At 47.3% G+C, this 21,959-nt stretch overlaps 1 protein-coding gene across 2 annotated transcripts in view; it reads right to left on the bottom strand.

The window, feature by feature from the left end:
- FZR1 (fizzy and cell division cycle 20 related 1) overlaps positions 1-20,545 on the bottom strand; it is a 36,756-nt gene extending 16,211 nt beyond the window's left edge. Inside the window, exons 1-2 of one of the 2 annotated variants that reach the window (XM_069741927.1) lie at positions 20,433-20,545; positions 13,540-13,703 (exon numbers count right to left, since the gene is read on the bottom strand). In XM_069741927.1, coding sequence (XP_069598028.1) covers positions 13,540-13,608 — 69 coding nt within the window. In that variant the 5' untranslated portion in view covers positions 13,609-13,703; positions 20,433-20,545. The remainder of the gene's footprint in view (positions 1-13,539; positions 13,704-20,432) is intronic. The other variant, XM_069741934.1, reaches the window with a different exon arrangement.
- Positions 20,546-21,959: the final 1,414 nt, after the last annotated feature.

Raw genomic sequence — 21,959 nt, 5'->3', positions numbered from 1 at the left:
TGCCGTCCAATCTGCAGGTGCCATGTTATTGGGCAGGAGGAGCAGACTAGACTGATAATGTATATATATGGCAGTCGTATCAGTGACTGACAGCTCTCTGTATGGACATTTATACAAATAATGCTGCCAGTCACTGATGGGATTTATGTGCAGTGGGCGGTCCCATCAGTGACTGACAGCTCTCTGTATGCACATTTACACAAATAACTAGATGGTGGCCCGATTCTAACGCATCGGGTATTCTAGAATATGCATGTCCACGTAGTATATTGCCCAGGAACGTAGTATATTGCCCAGGAACGTAGTATATTGCCCAGCCACGTAGTATATTGCCCAGCCACGTAGTATATTGCCCAGCCACGTAGTATATTGCCCAGCCACGTAGTATATTGCCCAGCCACGTAGTATATTGCCCAGCCACGTAGTATATTGCCCAGTCACGTAGTATATTGCCCAGCCACGTAGTATATTGCCCAGTCACGTAGTATATTGCCCAGTCACGTAGTATATTGCCCAGTCACGTAGTATATTGCCCAGTCACGTAGTATATTGCCCAGTCACGTAGTATATTGCCCAGCCACGTAGTATATTGCCCAGTCACGTAGTATACAGCACAGAGCCACGTAGTATATTGCCCAGCCACGTAGTATATTGCCCAGCCACGTAGTATATTGCCCAGTCACGTAGTATATTGCCCAGCCACGTAGTATATTGCCCAGCCACGTAGTATACAGCACAGAGCCACATAGTATAGAGACTTTAAAAAAATAAATAAACATATACTCACCTTCCGAAGGCCCGTTGAAGTCCTGCTATACTCACCATCTGCCGCCTTTCCCGCTCCTCGCGACGCTCCCGGGACCGCTCCATTGCAAGTGGCAGCTTCCGGTCCCAGGGCTGTTATGACCAGGACCTGTGATGACATCGCGGCAGGTCCTTGTCGCACACCAGCCTTGGGACCGGAAGCTGCCGCTTGCAATGGAGCGGTCCCGGGAGCGTCGCGAGGAGCGGGAAAGGCGGCGGATGGTGAGTATAAGAGGTTTTTTGTTTTTTTTATTATTTTTAACATGACATTTTTACTATTGATGCTGCATAGGCAGCATCAATAGTAAATAGTTGGGGACACGCAGGGTTAATAGCAGCTGTAACGGAGTGCGTTACACTGCGAGCCGTTACCGCTGCCATTAACCCTGTGTGAGTGGTGAGTGGAGGGGATTACGGAGCGGGCGCCGGGCAGTGAGTGCAGGGGAGTAGGGAAAGGACTAATCGGACTGTGCCCTCCGCTGATTGGTCGCGGCAGCCATGACAGGCAGCTGCAGAGACCAATCAGCGAATGAATAACCGTGACAGAAGGACAGACAGACAGACGGAAGTGACCCTTAGACAATTATATAGTAGATGCTGTCGGTCACTGATGGGATTTATGTGCAGTGGGCGGTCCTATCAGTGACTGACAGCTCTCTGTATGTACTTTTATACAAATAATGCTGTCAGTCACTGATGGGACCACCCACTGCACAGAAAAACCCAGAAAGAGCAGAAGATTAAATGATTAATACACAGGTTACATAGTAACATAGTTAGTAAGGCCGAAAAAAGACATTTGTCCATCCAGTTCAGTCTATATTCCATCATAATAAATCCCCAGATCTACGTCCTTCTACAGAACCTAATTGTATGATACAATATTGTTCTGCTCCAGGAAGACATCCAGGCCTCTCTTGAACCCCTCGACTGAGTTCGACATCACCACCTCCTCAGGCAAGCAATTCCAGATTCTCACTGCCCTAACAGTAAAGAATCCTCTTCTATGTTGGTGGAAAAACCTTCTCTCCTCCAGACGCAAAGAATGCCCCCTTGTGCCCGTCACCTTCCTTGGTATAAACAGATCCTCAGCGAGATATTTGTATTGTCCCCTTATATACTTATACATGGTTATTAGATCGCCCCTCAGTCGTCTTTTTTCTAGACTAAATAATCCTAATTTCGCTAATCTATCTGGGTATTGTAGTTCTCCCATCCCCTTTATTAATTTTGTTGCCCTCTTTTGTACTCTCTCTAGTTCCATTATATCCTTCCTGAGCACCGGTGCCCAAAACTGGACACAGTACTCCATGTGCGGTCTAACTAGGGATTTGTACAGAGGCAGTATAATGCTCTCATCATGTGTATCCAGACCTCTTTTAATGCACCCCATGATCCTGTTTGCCTTGGCAGCTGCTGCCTGGCACTGGCTGCTCCAGGTAAGTTTATCATTAACTAGGATCCCCAAGTCCTTCTCCCTGTCAGATTTACCCAGTGGTTTCCCGTTCAGTGTGTAATGGTGATATTGATTCCTTCTTCCCATGTGTATAACCTTACATTTATCATTGTTAAACCTCATCTGCCACCTTTCAGCCCAAGTTTCCAACTTATCCAGATCCATCTGTAGCAGAATACTATCTTCTCTTGTATTAACTGCTTTACATAGTTTTGTATCATCTGCAAATATCGATATTTTACTGTGTAAACCTTCTACCAGATCATTAATGAATATGTTGAAGAGAACAGGTCCCAATACCGACCCCTGCGGTACCCCACTGGTCACAGCGACCCAGTTAGAGACTATACCATTTATAACCACCCTCTGCTTTCTATCACTAAGCCAGTTACTAACCCATTTACACACATTTCCCCCCAGACCAAGCATTCTCATTTTGTGTACCAAACTCTTGTGCGGCACGGTATCAAACGCTTTGGAAAAATCGAGATATACCACGTCCAATGACTCACCGTGGTCCAGTCTATAGCTTACCTCTTCATAAAAACTGATTAGATTGGTTTGACAGGAGCGATTTCTCATAAACCCATGCTGATATGGAGTTAAACAGTTATTCTCATTGAGATAATCCAGAATAACATCCCTCAGAAACCCTTCAAATATTTTACCAACAATAGAGGTTAGACTTACTGGCCTATAATTTCCAGGTTCACTTTTAGAGCCCTTTTTGAATATTGGCACCACATTTGCTATGCGCCAGTCCTGCGGAACAGACCCTGTCGCTATAGAGTCCCTAAAAATAAGAAATAATGGTTTATCTATTACATTACTTAGTTCTCTTAGTACTCGTGGGTGTATGCCATCCGGACCCGGAGATTTATCTATTTTAATCTTATTTAGCCGGTTTCGCACCTCTTCTTGGGTTAGATTGGTGACCCTTAATATAGGGTTTTCATTGTTTCTTGGGATTTCACCTAGCATTTCATTTTCCACCGTGAATACCGTGGAGAAGAAGGTGTTTAATATGTTAGTTTTTTCCTCGTCATCTACAACCATTCTTTCCTCACTATTTTTTAAGGGGCCTACATTTTCAGTTTTTATTCTTTTACTATTGATATAGTTGAAGAACAGTTTGGGATTAGTTTTACTCTCCTTAGCAATGTGCTTCTCTGTTTCCTTTTTGGCAGCTTTAATTAGTTTTTTAGATAAAGTATTTTTCTCCCTATAGGTTATAGGTTATACTGAGTGTTTTCTCAAAACTACAGCAATCTGCTCAGCTCCTCCGGCCTGTAACATGATGCCTGCAGATTGGCCGACATTTTCATAGGTTACCTCTAACGTTTTTTCTTTTCAAGTTGTATATTCAGGAGCATGCTTGCTTTGCCAGAGGCGGTGTGCTCCTGAGAATTTACAGTTCAGACCAGCAACAAGATCATGCTCTCTGCCAGCAGGGTCAGTGCTGCCTCCACACCGCACCAATCTAATATTTATCGTCTAGACAAAAATTAAGCATCACATTTTTGGAAGCTAGAGGACCCCTGCACAATTTGTATGCTTTCAATATAGTCACTGGAGCTAGAGTTTCTAAGAATGTCACTCCACCTCATACACCGCGCAGACACCGAATGGCGCTGTGTATTTAAATCTGGAGGCCGATCAATGTAGGTTCCGGGTGTTAGTCATTTTTGCCTGGACAACCCCTTTAAAGTAACATGTGCTTTTAATTTAGCAAGAGGCCAAGGGAACGCTACAACTCAGGTTTTGTCTGCTGCTGGACGCAGGGACTAGGCCCTCACACAGACCGGCAGGGAGGCCACTTGCACCACACGCCTAAGCATCCCGATAAATAGATAAGTGAAAATATATTATATTATATATTATATATATATATATATATATATATATATATATATATATATATATTATATATTATATATTATATATTATATATTATATATTATATATATATATATATATATATATATATATATATATATATATATATATATATATATATATATATATACACACATACACACACATCATACATATACACACACACTACGACCGTATGACTGGACACCTTCACTAGCCTCCTGGCCGCTCTGCACATCCTCTGGTATTGAGAATGCAGCTGAACCCGTCAGACATTCGGTGGTCCTTATAAAGAAATGATAGTCCGGTGGTCTCGTCATGTGTCTGGGGGTCTCCCGACTTGTCCAGAAAATATGATCCAAAAATTCAATTGGGGCACTAAAATCTGACACTGGCACTATAAAAGCTAAAGTAATCAGAAACAACAAGGACTGTCCAATACCACAACACACAAGGCCCCGCTATACAGCGCCAAGTCACAATAGTTACCAGGTTGTGAACGTCACCGAGCGCAGCATAATGGCCAGTGATCCTCAGCATGCACAACTCTACACTAAGTAGGTCCCACAAGGGGAGAGGCTATGGGTAAGAGGGCGAGTCCCCAATAAAAGAAGGAGGGAGAAAGTTGGGAATTGGGGGATGGGAGGTAAATAATGAAGACAACAGCTGCTGCTTCCTGAAAAGGGCTATTAGTAAGGACCAACAGCTGCTCGTGAACTGGTCAGACCTGTGCTCACACTACATTAGGAACGTTTTTACCACCTGTATCACATACTGATGTGTGAATGAAGACATCCGAGGGTCTCGGACCGCAATCCTCTGGACGGGAGAGTTAGTGGCCCATGCGCACACAGATTGGCATGGACGTTTGATGGAGCCCTTAAGATGATCACATTTGTATTATTATTGTCAGGCTACTAAAAATGGCTAATTGGCTCCTATATTCTACAGCACTTTGTGCTTCCTAAGAGCGCGGCTCTGGCGGTGCGTCATCAGCATCGCTGGCCATAATGAGATTCAAGGATTACAGACTATTTGCAGTTTACAGTGCATTTTTCTTGAGTGCCACATTTCTTTAATAAGTACCCGCAACTTAAATTTGGTATAATTTCAGACTGCCCTAAACTCAGAAAATTAAGGGATATTCCCATCTCCAAGATCGTATCCCAATATATAGTAGGTGTAGTAATAAAAAGATTAGCAAATTACTCCAATTAGAAATGCAGTATAGTTCTTCTGATTTGCTGTATTGCTTACTCCATGTACAGGCATTGCAGTAGCTTATGTATCCATGGTTATGACCACTGATAGTGACAGTTAGCTGTTAGTGATTGTAACCATGGATACGTAAGCTACTTCTTTGCCCTGCACATTTGGTAAGAGACATAGCAAATCAGAAGAACTATACTACATCTCTAATTTGAAGTATTTGCTAATATTATTATTGCTACACCTACTACATGGTGGGATAGGATCTTGGAGATGGGAATACTCCTTTAACTATCTTATATAAACATGCAAGACATTTTCTGGCTTGAAGCTAAAAGGGTATGTTTCTTTCAGAGTGGAAAATCTGATAGTGACCAAGAGACAGAAATCCACGTTAGAATACAGGTCATTTTTCATGAGGATCTCGGATCGAGATTTTCGAAGCGTTTTTATTTTTTTTTTGCTGCCTTGGATTTGACTGTCAAATTCTGAGCAGATTCCACATTAAAGTATGCCAAACACCAAAATATTAATCGTTTCCTTTTATTTTTTTATTTAACAATACTCAAAATCATATTAAAATGTGTAAATATTGAAAAAGATATACAATCGCTGGCATAATGACCACAGGCTCCGTCAGCACAATCTCACTCTCCACAACCCCCATGGGATCTGAACTCATAGTGTAAGACTAGATTTACTCACTGGCACGCAGATGAAAGGAACAAGGATAACTGGCCGGGAATTGGTACATGGGAGTCGCAGCGCAGGGAGCGTATAGACAGTGCCGCACGTGTATCATAGCAGCGCAGGGAGCGTATAGACAGTGCCGCACGTGTATAATAGCAGCGCAGGGAGCGTATAGACAGTGCCGCACGTGTATCATAGCAGCGCAGGGAGCGTATAGACAGTGCCGCACGTGTATCATAGCAGCGCAGGGGGCGTATAGACAGTGCCGCACGTGTATCATAGCAGCGCAGGGAGCGTATAGACAGTGCCGCACGTGTATCATAGCAGCGCAGGGGGCGTATAGACAGTGCCGCACGTGTATCATAGCAGCGCAGGGAGCGTATAGACAGTGCCGCACGTGTATAATAGCAGCGCAGGGAGCGTATAGACAGTGCCGCACGTGTATCATAGCAGCGCAGGGAGCGTATAGACAGTGCCGCACGTGTATCATAGCAGCGCAGGGGGCGTATAGACAGTGCCGCACGTGTATCATAGCGGCGCAGGGAGCGTATAGACAGTGCCGCACGTGTATCATAGCAGCGCAGGGAGCGTATAGACAGTGCCGTACGTGTATCATAGCAGCGCAGGGAGCGTATAGACAGTGCCGCACGTGTATCATAGCAGCGCAGGGGGCGTATAGACAGTGCCGCACGTGTATCATAGCAGCGCAGGGAGCGTATAGACAGTGCCGCACGTGTATCATAGCAGCGCAGGGAGCGTATAGACAGTGCCGCACGTGTATCATAGCAGCGCAGGGAGCGTATAGACAGTGCCGTACGTGTATCATAGCAGCGCAGGGAGCGTATAGACCGTGCCGCACGTGTATCATAGCAGTGCAGGGAGCGTATAGACAGTAACGCACGTGTACCATAGCAGTGCAGGGAGCGTATAGACAGTGCCGCACGTGTATCATAGCAGTGCAGGGAGCGTATAGACAGTGCCGCACGTGTATCATAGCAGCACAGGGAGCGTATAGACAGTGCTGCACGTGTATCATAGCAGCGCAGGGAGCGTATAGATAGTGCCGCACTTGTATCATAGCAGCGCAAGGAGCGTATAGATAGTGCCGCACGTGTATCATAGCAGCACAGGGAGCGTATAGACAGTGCCGCACTTGTATCATAGCAGCGCAAAGGACTCAAAGGGTTAAAGGATTACTCTCCTCATACATAGGTACTGGGTGATAGGGCTCCTAAATACAAGGAAGTCATCCAATATACAGAATACTAACATCTTCAGCCATCATTGAGATATTAAAAGAAGTCTGTCACCCCCAAAACTAATATTAAACCATTTCCATGTTCATAGAGAGAGGATTTAGCCCCTATAATCCATACTGGCATAGTAGATTTTACTTCTTGCAATTTACGCAAATACAGCATTTTTAGACTTAGATTACTGGAATCAGTACAAAATTCCAACCCCGAGTTTTTCAGCACATTTTTTTGTGCTTAAACCCCTTCTCCCCGCCCCGCCCCCCCTTATACACGAGTCATGGTACAGAAAGCTGGCGGGGGTCGGCATAGCAGCGGGTGCCAGGAGCCGTCGCGCATACCGTACTTACCTACCTGCGTGCCCTCGGTGCTGGCACTGCATCTCGTTCCGTTCACCGGCGCCTTCATTGTGCTCAGCGGTCACGTGGTACCGCTCATTAAGGTGATGAATATGGACGGGTCTCCACTCCCATAGGCGTGGAGCACATATTCATCACCTTACTGAGTGGTACCACGTAACCGCTGAGCACAGAAGAGCTGCAGGCAGGCACAGGAATGAGATGCAGTACCAGCACCCAGGGTGCGCAGGTAGGCGAGTAGGATGTTTTTTGTTTTGTTTTTTTTTTCAATGGGAAACATGCATACAGGGACAGAACGGGGAGGCACGCGTACAGGGGAGGCATTCATGCCGGGACAGGGAAGGGGAGCCATGCATAGCAGGACAGGGATGAGGGGACAATACGTACCCGGCTTATACTCAAGTCAATAAGCTTACCCAGTTTTAAGTGGCAAAAGTAGGTGCCTCGGGTCGGCTTATACTCGAGAATATAGGCCCCCCCAGCCCCACCTTATCATGTACAGTATATAGGCCCCCCCCAGCCCCACCCTATGATGTACAGTATATAGGCCCCCCAGCCCCACCCTGTGATGTATATAGGCCCCCCAGCCCCTATATATAAATAGATGCAATAGTTAGCAAGTTGTCTTTATGCTTACACCATATTCACACATCCTAGGCCTTTTCCTGGTATAATCAACCCCAACCTGGGCCCATTACAGTAATGTCCCCCATCCTGGGCCCCTTCCAGTAATAATGTCCCCCATCCTGGGCCAGTAATGTTCCCAATCCTGAGCCCCTTCCTGATCCCTCATCCTGGCCCGCTTACAGTATTATATGTCCCCATCCTTTTATAATCCTTCCATTAATATCTCTGTTCTGCGGCTCCTCAACAAATAACAAAATGGAACAGAAGTCATATATGCAATCTACAACACCCTTTCTTTCTGGTAGTCATAGCCACGCCATATTTTACTAGTTTCCCTGAAGAAGGTAGCCATTATTTTTAGACATTAGCGACAGGTTTGCTGTTAAACAGTCACACAGCGGGTTTCCAACACCCGTCTTGTAAATGCCCTAACCATCATCTGACTCAGCAGCACACACACATAATAGGCTTAGGCGCTGTTCACACGTCACTCCTGTTGGTAGGTAGAATATATTTGCCGAGGTATGCCACTCTATAGGCGTGCTATGAGGGATACAATGGCTACTGAATTCCATTACAAGACAGAAAGACACAAAAGTATTTTGCCCTACCGATTAGGGATCTCCCGCACACTATCCTCTCCTATATGATAAAAAAAGGAACGCAGACACATAACAGCCCATAGTATAGAAAAAAACATACAACAATAACATACGCCGGGTGTATAGAATGAGAAAATCAGAAGATGCACTAAATGTAAGAAAGAAAAAGCTAAGGGGCCGACTCAGGCCAGCGGAACGTTCAGAAAGACTGGCATAATAACACCGCCGTTACGTATAGGGGTGAATAAATACGGTATTAAAGGGAACCTGTCACCTGGGAAAGTGCCATTAACCTGCAGGTATGAGTTAATTAGCTGGTTGTCAGTCAGTGCCGGGGTGCAGTTACAGCCGGCGCTCTCTATACACAAAGCGGGCCAATAAAATACTCTTATTTTTTCTACTGGAGTGCTGCCTTCATCTTTCTGGACAATAGCATGAGGTTTGGTATATACCTGGAAGGATTTTTTGCACCCTCTGTCTTCTTTTGGTGCTGCTTTTTGTTTTCTTTTTCTATACAGAAAGCGGTGACAGGTCCTGCATCGACGCCACCCCATTACTGAACGCTGCGGCAGGAAGAAACTTCATTTTCTCCCAGCAGCGGGGGTCTAAGTGCGGGAGCCAGGCAGGTTCACAACGCCATCAACCAGCAGATTAACCCCATATCTGAAGGTTAATAGCGTTTTTTTTTCATGTGAAGGGTTCTCTTTAAATTGAAAAGTATCACACATGATAAGATTAGCTGCAGTGGCTCAGTGGACAGTACCACAAATGAGCATAGCCTTAGGGTACCGTCACACAGTGGCATTTTGATCGCTACGACGGCACGATCCGTGACTTTCCAGCGATATATCCGTGACGTTCCAGCGATCTCGCAGTGTCTGACACGCTCCTGCGATCAGGGACCCCGCTGAGAATCGTACGTCGTAGCAGATCGTTTGAAACTTTCTTTCGTCGTCTAGTGTCCCGCTGTGGCGGCATGATCGCATGGTGTGACAAAGGTGTGCACGATATTGTATATGATGTGCGCATAGTAACCAACGGCTTCTACATCGCACACACGTCATGAAATTATCGCTCCAGCGTCGTACATTGCAAAGTGTGACTGCAGTCTACGACGCTGGAGCGATATTGTTACGATGCTGGAGCGTCACGGATCGTGCCGTCGTAGCGATCAAAATGCCACTGTGTGACGGTACCCTTAGATACACTGGCTCAGCAGACTCATGTGCACACTAGCTAGGCAGCATATCAGTATTTAAGGGATCAGATACCAGAGTACAGCAGTATCACAACTGAAGGGTTTAGATGCACTGGCAAACCAGCACAGTATCACACATGATAGCACTACTCCTCCAGTACATCCAAGTCAGACTGGAGGATTAGATACACTGGAGAAGCAAGGACAAGACGACTAACCCTGGAAACATCTGATATGTGACTGTGCAAAAAAGCCTGGAGCACACAAACTTTACAGCTGGGGGCGGGTCCCAGCAGGCTGACCTGCCCAATCTCAAAAAGGCTCCTCCCATGAACAGATCCCTCATGTGTTATGCTTAAAGGGATGGTTCAAAACACAAACTAATTTCAAACTTAAATGTGTATCTATTTGAAGTCATAATCTAATATTTTTCTACTAATACACTGATTTAAAATTCCATATTCTTCCCTCACTATTAGTGATAAGCGCAAGTGCTCGTTACTCGAGTTTGCCGACGATGCTGCTTGCATGCAGGGATTGTGTTAAATAGTCTGTATTCCAAGGTGTGCACATCGCTAACACATCTCTTTATTGCATGAGGGGATAGCCTGACAAACATGGCCAATCCCCGCATGTTTTGTGGCAGTCTAACAGCCGCAAAACATGTGGCAGTGAAGACTCGAACATGTCACTTGAGCACCCGTGATACTCCGTGCATACCCGAGCATCCTCGGAAAATTCGAGTAACGAGCAATTCCGCTCATCACTACTCACTATACAATGTGATTTGTGTTTTTTCTTCCTCTTTGATGATGCTTCAATTAAAGGGAACCTGTCACCCCCAAAACCAAAGGTGAGCTAAGCCCACTGATATCAGGGGCTTATCTACTGCATTCTGGAATGCTGTAGATAAGCTCCCGATGTATCCTAAAAGATGAGAAAAAGAGGTCCAATGGGCGCCGGACCGGGACCGCCCCATGGTGAGTATAGTCTAACCTCTTTTTCTCACCTTTTAGGATACATTGTGGGCTTACCTCACCCTCGATTTTGGGGGTGACAGGTTCCCTTTAAGAGAGTCCCGGGGCATGCTGGGATATTCAAATGAAGAATCAGAGGTCTCCCTGAAAAACTGTAACCTCTGTTTCAAGGGATGGTCTAGTCCCTGCTCTACTGAGCACGTATTGGTTGTCAATTCCGATGGATGCTCAGTAGCTTCTGTTCACTGTGTGATGTGCACAATGACAGTGCACTCTCTTATCGGCACTCACCAGAAGTAACGAGCCGGCAGAAGAGAGAGCACACGGTCAGTGTGTGTTGTAAGAATACCACCGCTGCCCCAGCAAGTGACGTCACAGAGCGCACTGTCACTGGGAAGCACAGTGCCAGTAATCGTCTTATCTGTCGGAATTGACAACTGGCCAATGCTCAGTAGAGCAGGGAATAGCCCAGCCCTTGAAACAGACCTCACTGATGACGCTTTGCATCAGGGAGGTGGCAGAGGCTGTGGTAGTGACCGCAGCCTCTGCCGCTTCATTTGTGTATTCCAGCATGCACTGGGATTCTCAAACGAAGCATCATCAATGAGGAAGTATAAAGAAAAAAACAAACAAAAAATCTTTGTACTGAGAAGGGACTTTAATTAAAAAGTGTATGAGAAAAAGATTAGCGTATAACGCCAAATAGGCATTTAGGATTAAAATGTATTTGTGCTTCAGACCACCTCTAATGATGACCGGCCCCTTCTGCGTCACTATTTTTTCTTGTCGAGGTTTTCAAGCTCTTGTCAAGAAAGTAAACCCACAAAAACCTAGCTGCATAAGCAGAAATCCCAATTTCCTATTGAAATCAACAGGAGGTTTCTGTGAAAATCACAAATGGCAAACGTGTGTAATCCGTGTGCACATTGACTTTGTAATCAACAGGAAAAGCTTTGCAACTTATTTTTCTTCAGTGAAACCCATTGAAAAAAAAAAACTAATGAAAAACCTACGCACTGACTGATGAAAAACGATTAGAAAACACTGAAGAACAAGTCCGTCTTGTTATGTACCAGAAAAATCATGGACATCTGAATGACGATTAAAAGTTGTTAAAGGGGTTGTGCAGGACGTTTATATTGATGGCCTAGCCTTAGAATCAATATCATATTGGTAGAGGAGCGACACTCGGCACCCCCGCCGATCGGCTGTTCCCAGGGTGAAAGTGCTCTGTTAGGCTAGGTTCACATTGCGTTAGTGCAACCCGTTTAGCGCTAGCGGGTTGCGCTAACGCAATGTTTTTATGGGGCCGCGTCCTGGGGTCGCGGTAACGTCCCCGCTCTCGCAGATCCCCGATCTGCGAGAGCAGGGAACGGACCGCGGGCGCGCCTCGGACGCGGCGAGCAGCGTCTGCGGCGCGCCAGGAAACACCGGCGCGTCGCTAGCGCTGCGCGTTCCCATTGCCTTGAATGGGCGTGCTAACGGACGCGTTGCACGGCGTTAATTTTGCCGTGCAACGCTGTCCGCTAAACGCGATCCCATAACGCAATGGGAACCCAGCCTTAGCGAGCTCCATAGTAGGGCGCCATCAAATGTCTAGTGGCCGCGCCAGGTACTGCACATCCTATCAATTTGATTTGGATGAGCAGTACCTGGCTGCTATGCAGTTGACGGATCTAAGCAGCTCTGCAACTGAGAACATCTGCCTGCCGCTGCCCCTCTGAACGGTTGATCGGCAGATGTCGCACCTCTACCGATCTAATATTCATGACCTAAGGAAAGGCCATTAAGCTAAGCTATAACAAAACAACCAATAGTCTTAAAAGATAGATGGATAGCTGACATTCCATCCTTATGTATAGCCACTATACTGGCCTCATTACAATCTGGGCCCACTAAGCAGAGATTACCCTTTGGACCAATCAAGAAACCCCCATCTTCTGAGTCACATGATGGCTCTCCCGACTTTCAAGCTCACACAGGGTGCTATGTATGAGACGGATGTGAATGTTACAATGTAAGGCTCCATAGACTTACATTGTAAGAGGGACTTCCAGCTCACAGATAGACCCCAGTGTGATTCAGAGTCTGAATTGCCATCACGTCTCAGAAGAGGACAGGAGTGGCGCTGGATAATGGAGAAGACAGAGATCGGTGAGTATATTAAATAAAAACACCATACACTAACATTTACACTGGGTGGGGGGAATAAGAAAAAAATAACGGGAGTGCTTCTTTAAGTAAAGAATTGACATTTATCTATTGGATGATCACTAGGGCCCTTCATCTATCACTAGAACAAGGCGCAGCTCCAAAATCCCCCACTTCACCTTCACCTTACTGCAAGACTACAAGTTGGAGGCGTCTGAATGGAGGGAGTTTCAGCTTACCACTCCATTGAATGCCCGAGATTGATAAAAACACACAAGAGCTGTGCCAAGGTAATCTGGAAAAGCGATTGTAGAAAGCTCAAAAAATGATAAACTTACGCAAGGCATAGTGTTCTCATTCTGGAGGTTGATTTGCCGCAGAAGGCGCCTTTCATAGTCTTGGTCCATAGTGGCAGCAAAGTGTAGAATCGGAAATGGGAATAGAGTTGACCACGAGGTGCAGCTCTGGTGGGTAATGTCCACCTAATGCCTAGGGCAGAGAGCTAGACAAGCAAAAACACCGTCAATATACACCCATATAAAAGATACTCATTTGCACTTACAAAGGGTGTTCCAGCCTCAGTAAAAACTGTACAAATTCAGTGTAATACCCTCCAGTGGTCTTCAACTGATAAGGAGCCATAACATCACCATTCTTACTCACAGGACCAGACATCTGAGATTGGCTGCAGTGGTCAGGCGACTAGAATAAATGTCAGTGAAGTTCTAGGGTAAACATACAAGGCGATGGCTTTTGACTTGGCAGGGTCAAGTTTGGAGCAGATTTCTCTAGGAATCTGCATCAAAATCACTTAGGCTATGTGCACACGTTGGTATGCGGATTTTTCCGCACTGTTTTTGCAAAATCCGAAGGTAAACCGCACTGCGGATTATGCACGGATTTCCTGCATTTTTTGTGCGGATTCCTATTGATGAGCAGAACAAAGAATTGACATGCTGTGGAATAAACACCGCTGCATTTACGCGCGTTTTTTTCCGCAACATGTGCACTGCGAAATTTGTTTTCCATACGTTTACATGGCACTGTACACCGCATGGAAAACTGCTGCGGATCCGCAGCAAAATCCACACCGTGTGCACATAGCCTTATTTTCCTCTGTAAGATTCATGGGGGGAGAGGAAAAAAAAAAAAAATCACTAGACAGAAATGTTGATTTCCCATTGAAAATCAATAAGAGGACTTGAAGAAGATCAAATTTCAAATCAACGTAAAAAAAAAAAAAAAAAACAACTTTTGAACATATCCATATATTATTGAAATTTCACTTGCACATAGACTTTATTAAAGGAAGTGTTTCATCAGAAGTGAACGGTTTAAATCAGGTTCTTACGTATTTATTTTTTTTCCAGTTGCCAATTTTTTCACAATCTTTACTAAAAATTTGTTAAGTAACCTTGCAATTTTCTCAGAGGTAGGACTCATCCTTTCCTATGAGCAACAGTTTTCAGCTGGCTCCTTGTGAGAGGCAGGGTTACAATGACAGTTGACATCCATACACTGGTGATAATACAGAATCCACCAATGACAGGTGATGTCACAGCTCCCTCCTTCACAATGACCTTTGCAGACACATTAGTTACAGATGACTATTGTGGCTATGTACATGTGTTGTTTCCTGAAACAACAGGAAGTTAGAGTTTAAAAAGCCCCAGTGGTTAGTGTGAAAATGGCAAGATTTTTATTCTTTATTTTAAAAACATACTGATATTTAAAAAAAATGCCAACATTTTTTTAAAATACACTTAGCACAAAATCCTTTTTTAACCCCTTTCTGACCTCGGACGGGATAGTACGTCCAAGGTCAGATACCCCGCTTTGATGCAGGGCTCCGGCGGTGAGCCCGCATCAAATCCGGGACATGTCAGCTGTTTTGTACAGCTGACATGTGCCCGCAATAGCGGCAGGTGAAATCACGATTCACCCGCCGCTATTAACTAGTTAAACGCCGCTGTCAAGCGCTGACAGCGGATTTAACCGGCGCTTCTGGACGGAAATGAGCACATCGCTGACCCCCGTCACATGATCGGGGGTCAGCAATGCATCAGAATGGTAACCATAGAGGTCCTTGAGACCTCTATGGTTATTTATCCCGGCTAGCTATGAGCGCCACCATGTGGTCGGCGTTCATAGCACACCTGCAATTCAGCTACATAGCAAAGATCTGATTAACCAGAGCCAGCATGGGTTTGTAGCAAAGATGTCATGCCTGACTAATCTAATTTCCTTCCATGATGATTTCGATTTCAGCAAAGCATTTGATAAAATATCTCATACTATCCTGATTGAAAAAATGAAAGTATGGGATTGACTAGGCTAAGGTTAGGTGGATTCATAACTGGCTCAGTGATCATACTCAAAGAGTGGTAATAAATGTTTGCACATCCAATTGGAAGAGTGTATTAAAGGTACCTTCACACTGAACAATATCGCTAGCGATCCGTGACGTTGCAGCGTCCTGGCTAGCGATATAGTTGAGTTTGACACGCAGCAGCGATCAGGATCCTGCTGTGACATCGTTGGTCGGAGCAGAAAGTCCAGAACTTTATTTCGTCGCTGGACTCCCTGCAGACATCGCTGAATCGGCGTGTGTGACGCCGATTCAGCGATGTCTTCACTGGTAACCAGGGTAAACATCGGGTTACTAAGCGCAGGGCCACGCTTAGTAACCCGATGTTTACCCTGGTTACCAGCTTAAACGTAAAAAAAACCAAACACTACATACTTACATTCCAGTGTCGTCCCCCGGCGCTGTGCTTCTCTGCACTGTGTAAGCGCCGGCCGGAAAGCACAGCGGTGACGTCACCGCTGTGCTTTCCGGCTGGCGCTCAGTCAGTGCACAGAAGCACAGCGCCGGGGGGACTGTAAGTATGTAGTGTTTGTTTTTTTTTTACGTTTACGCTGGTAACCAGGGTAAACATCGGGTTACTAAGCGCGGCCCTGCGCTTAGTAATCCGATGTTTACCCTGGTTACCAGGGGACTTCGAATAGTTGGTCGCTGGAGAGCTGTCTGTGTGACAGCTCTCCAGCGACCACACAGCGACGCTGCAGCGATCAGGATCGTTGTCTAGATCGCTGCAGCGTCGCTAAATGTGACGGTACCTTAAGGGTACCGTCACACTAAGCGACGCTGCAGCGATACCGACAACGATGTCGATCGCTGCAGCGTCGCTGTTTGGTCGCTGGAGATCTGTCACACAGACAGCTCGCCAGAGACCAACGATCCCGAGGTCCCCGGTAACCAGGGTAAACATCGGGTTACTAAGTGCAGGGCCGCGCTTAGTAACCCGATGTTTACCATGGTTACCAGCGTAAACGTTAAAAAACCAAACACTACATACTTACCTTCAGCTGTCTGTCCTCCGGCGCTGTGCTTTCCTCTGCACTGTCAGCGCCGGTCAGCCGGAAAGCAGAGCGGTGACGTCACCGCTGTGCTTTCCGGCTGGCCGGCGCTGACACAGGATGCAGGAGGAGTGCAGAGAAGCACAGCGCCGGGGACAGACAGCTGAAGGTAAGTATGTAGTGTTTTTTTAACGTTTACGCTGGTAACCAGGGTAAACATCAGGTTACTAAGCGCGGCCCTGCGCTTAGTAACCCGATGTTTACCCTGGTTACCAGTGAAGACATCGCTGGATCGGTGTCACACACGCCGATCCAGCGATGTCAGCGGGAAGTCCAGCGACGAAATAAAGTTCTGGACTTTCCTCAGCGACCAACGATCTCCCAGCAGGGGCCTGATCGTTGGTCGCTGTCACACACAACGATTTCCTTAACGATATCGTTGCTACGTCACAAAAAGCAATGATATCGTTAACGATATCGTTATGTGTGATGGTACCTTAAGACTCAACATTTTTATTAATGATCTAGATAAGGGAACTGAAGGTAAACTGATCAAATTTGCACACGATGCAAAGCTAACAATAGAGAAAATAGAGAAAGGAATCAGAAGGATCTGGATAAGCTTGAACAATAGGCAGTGACTAATGGTATTTTATAGGGAGAAATGCAAGATTCTACATCGTAAATTACATCTACAGAATGGGAGGAATAGAACTAAGTAACAGCATGTGTGAAAAAGACTTTGGTATACGAATAGATCACAGAGTCAACAGTGCAATGCAGCAACAAAAAAAGCAAACTGTTCTAGGATGTATTAACGGGAACCTGTCACCCCCAAAATTGAGGGTGAGCTAAGCCCACCGGCATCAGGGGCTTATCTACAGCATTCTGGACACGATGACCCATGAGGTCCCTTCCTACGATTCTAAACCAGCTGTGCTTTCTCTGGCTATATCTGACAGCCAGCTCCCCACTCCTGGAGATGACGTTGTGCAGCTGCTATACTATGTGGTGACATTTTACAATGTCACTGCTGAGTTTAATGTGGACCCCCCGGGCGATAATAGTTCATGGACAGGCTGCAATCATTTTCTGATTTAACGGCACTTCATCACTTCTTTAAGAAAGAATAAAAATAGAATTAAAAATTAGAGATGAGCAGATAGATCTGGGGGACTCGGGTCCAGCATCCAGGTAAGTGTAACTGGCAGATAAACGGAGGCCCACCAATCTCTTACCTTCCGGCAGTGCTTTTATTTAGCCAGGGCGGGCACGACATCCACTCTGCACTTCGAAGAATAAATGTTGTCATGCCAGCCCTTACCAATCAAATGCCACTTGGGGGTGCTGGAAGGTAACACATTTGTGGGCATCCGGTCTAGCCGCCGTGTAACGCTGACCTGCACGCTGGGCAGGAGTCCCACATATCCATCCACTCACTTCTAATAAAAATGGTTCTCAGAATGATGCACAAAGTATCCTAGATGTTGGATTTATTCTCAGCAGTCTCATCAGTATAGCCAGCAAATGCTGCGCACCAGTGGGCCATCCTGATCTGGATCCATATGATACATGAAGAATTGATGGAGGCCAAGAACCACAGTCATCAGAGCACCAAGGGTTGGGCTCACTTCACTATTCCTGTGCACTTATGTGCCTGACATTCCGGAGGACACACATGGTGCTAGTGGAGACCACCAGAGTGGTGGCAGTCGAGACTGGGAACACTATGACCAGTTTTGAAGGACTTCCGTTCCCTGGCAGAGCCCTTCATATACCGCACATGTTCATCTGAACTAAACTGTGATCTATTTTGATCTTAACAGATTTATTAGCACACAACATCTCTGACAGAGAACCCGCATCGTTTTTAAGCAGGAAACACTTGAGGATTGGGGGGTTTAGGGCTTTTGCAAGTAGGTTCCAGTCGTTACGCATCTAACTAACGCCAAGTGCACAAACGCTCAGACTGTTATCCAAGGGATCCAACGCCCTTCTGGTGTACTCTACACGACGGAGCAGTGAATCCTGGGAAATGCTTCTGGCCAATAAAAGCCAGAGACCGGGCGTTACACAGGTGTCTGACCAATCAGCGTAGTGCACACTCAGGAGGCGGAGTTGGTGAAGGAGCCCAATTATTGGCCGTGTGACACACTGGCTGCAATACTGCCGGAAAATCCACAGCGCGGCCGCCGTGTGAGCAGATCTGTAACAGGGGTGTTCTTAACAGTGACTGACTACTGCTAGGTCTGCCCCCGAGAACGAACACTACCATAGCTCTGCGCCCCCACGGGGCAGATGACTGCAGCTATCAGAGGTGACGGCCCGGGACACACTGCAGAGACGGCCCGGGACACACTGCAGAGACGGCCCGGGACACACTGCAGAGACGGCCGTACCCCACACACTGTAGGGACGGCCCGGCAGACTGTAGGGACATCACTACCCCGCACTGTAAGGACGGCCCGGCAGACTGTAGGGACGGCAGTACCCCGCACACTGTAGGGACGGCCCGGCACACTGTAGGGATGGCAGTACCCCGCACACTGTAGGGACGGCCCGGCACACTGTAGGGATGGCAGTACCCCGCACACTGTAGGGACGGCCCGGCAGACTGTAGGGACAGCAGTACCCCGCACACTGTAGGGACGACCCGGCAGACTGTAGGGACGGCAGTACCCCGCACACTGTAGAGACGGCCCGGCACACTGTAGGGACGGCAGTACCCCGCACACTGTAGAGACGGCCCGGCAGACTGTAGGGACGGCCCGGCAGACTGTAGGGACAGCAGTACCCCGCACACTGTAGGGACGGCCCGGCAGACTGTAGAGACGGCCCGGCAGACTGTAGAGACGGCCCGGCAGACTGTAGGGACAGCAGTACCCCGCACACTGTAGGGACGGCCCGGCAGACTGTAGGGACGGCCCGGCAGACTGTAGGGACGGCCTGGCAGACTGTAGGGACAGCAGTACCCCGCACACTGTAGGGACGGCAGTACCCCGCACACTGTAGGGACGGCCCGGCAGACTGTAGAGACGGCCCGGCAGACTGTAGAGACGGCCCGGCAGACTGTAGGGACAGCAGTACCCCGCACACTGTAGGGACGGCCCGGCAGACTGTAGAGACGGCCCGGCAGACTGTAGAGACGGCCCGGCAGACTGTAGAGACAGCAGTACCCCGCACACTGTAGGGACGACCCGGCAGACTGTAGGGACGGCCCGGCAGACTGTAGGGACGACCCGGCAGACTGTAGGGACGGCCTGGCAGACTGTAGGGACAGCAGTACCCCGCACACTGTAGGGACAGCAGTACCCCGCACACTGTAGGGACGACCCGGCAGACTGTAGGGACAGCAGTACCCCGCAGACTGTAGAGACGGCCCGGCAGACTGTAGGGACAGCAGTACCCCGCAGACTGTAGAGATGGCCCGGCAGACTGTAGGGACAGCAGTACCCCGCAGACTTGGCCATTTATAAGGAGGTCTATAGACAATAACCTGAATGCAGGTTCCCAGGAGAATCCCGGCAGCTGCCATCTGATCTGCCCGGTGATCTCTGTACACGGGGCAGGGTGACGGTATACAGTACAGAACCGATGTAGCAACTCTGATACCGAGTATGATTCACAACGGATGACGTAAGAGCGGACTGCCGATCTGATAGTACGGGAACCGGTAACCGCAGAGCAGCCTATCAGGGGCCATCATGGCGGAGTGTCCGCTTGTCACCGGACTGTCGGCTGATCGGGATGTGTACACTGCGCTTTATAGCAGAAGAGGCGGCACATCCGCCACCTACATAGGCCCAGCGTCACCATACGGGTGTTCCGGTACGGACATTACCCCCTCCCCCCACATTAGTGTTCCACTTGCCTGATCCCCGGTATCCCAGCTTTCCGTTCACTTCACGGTGCCAATATGGCGGCGCTGCCGTATCTCGTTCTCCCCTCCCCCTTTTCAGATTTGGTTCCCGCATTGCATGTCGGGAAACGCAGTAACGTCACTGTTTTTCGAATCAATACAGGAAAGGCAGGGACACGCGTCTCCGTGGAAACCAGACATGCGCAGAGAGTAGCATGTCTATGTCTATGACAACTGCAGAGCCAGGGCTTTGGCTTGGGGGCTGTAGGGACGGGCATCACTGTGTAGTAGGAAGTCCTGGAACACGGAGGAGTGAGACGCCCTCTGGTGGAAAGGTCTATGAACGCCATATGTTCCTGCCCGAGCTCCGCATTTTTTGGCCATTTTACATTAGCCACGCCCACGTGTTATATGTCTGTGCCAAGAAAATGACTGATTTGTGCCACTCTCGCCCCTTTGGGCCGCATACTTAGAGTATGAGTGTAGTTATGTGCCACATTATTTTTTTTTAGAGTGTAGAAGTTTTACCTTAAATGGTGGCAGAAAAAGACCACCGCGCCAAGGTGTGGCAGATGTCTCTGGCAGCAGTAATATACTGGGCTGATATACTCCTGGGTTTGGGCTATATTTAAAGGGGGCATTCTCGAGATTTTACTTAATCCTCTACCTATGGGGACAGGGGATAACTTACCAATCCGCTGTGATCCCCCCGATCTTGAGTACAAGGCCCCACGTTTTACCTGCTGATTTTCTGCGGTTTTTGTGCGGATTCCACCTGTGGTTTTACACCTGCGGTTTCCTATAGAGGAGCAGGTGTAAACCGCTGCGGAATCCGCAAAAAAATTGACATGCTGCGGAATAAACAACGCAGCATTCCCGCGCGGTATTTTCCGGACCATGTGCACTGTGGATTTTGTTTTCCATAGGTTTACATGGTACTGTACACCGCATGGAAAACTGCTGCAGATCCGCTACGTGTGCACATAGCCTTATACAGCCACTGAAATTGGTGAGATTGTTCCTTTCTATTCAGCTTTCGGCTGCCGTCACAGTAGCAGTATTTGGTCAGTATTTTACATCAGTATTTGTAGCCAAAACCAGGAGTGGGTGATAAATACAGAAGTGGAGCATATGTTTCTATTATACTTTTCCTCTAATTGTTCCACTCCTGGTTTTGGCTTACAAATACTGAGGTAAAATACTGACCAAATACCGCTAGTGTGACGGCAGCCTTATAGCTGTACATTTTACACATGTATTATCATTGTTGTTTCTTTTCTGCCATAGTTATCTATATATATATATAAAATCGTCTAAGGGGCACTTCTGTCTGTCTGTCTGTCTGTCACGGAAATCCCAAGTCGCTGATTGGTCGCGGCTATAGTAAAAAAAAAAATGGTGCTATTCTCACCTTCTGCCGTCCACCGATGCAAGTGGCGAGGCTGCCGCCAGCTTCCGTTCCCAGAGATGCATTGCGAAATTACCCAGATGACTTAGCGGCCTCGCACACATCAGGACAACTTTGGTGGACGCCGGAGG

Source organism: Ranitomeya imitator, chromosome 1 (assembly GCF_032444005.1).
Source record: "Ranitomeya imitator isolate aRanImi1 chromosome 1, aRanImi1.pri, whole genome shotgun sequence".
NCBI lineage: Eukaryota > Metazoa > Chordata > Amphibia > Anura > Dendrobatidae > Ranitomeya > Ranitomeya imitator.
Note: the sequence above shows the minus strand (reverse complement) of the source record. Positions and strands in the feature narration are given on the sequence as shown.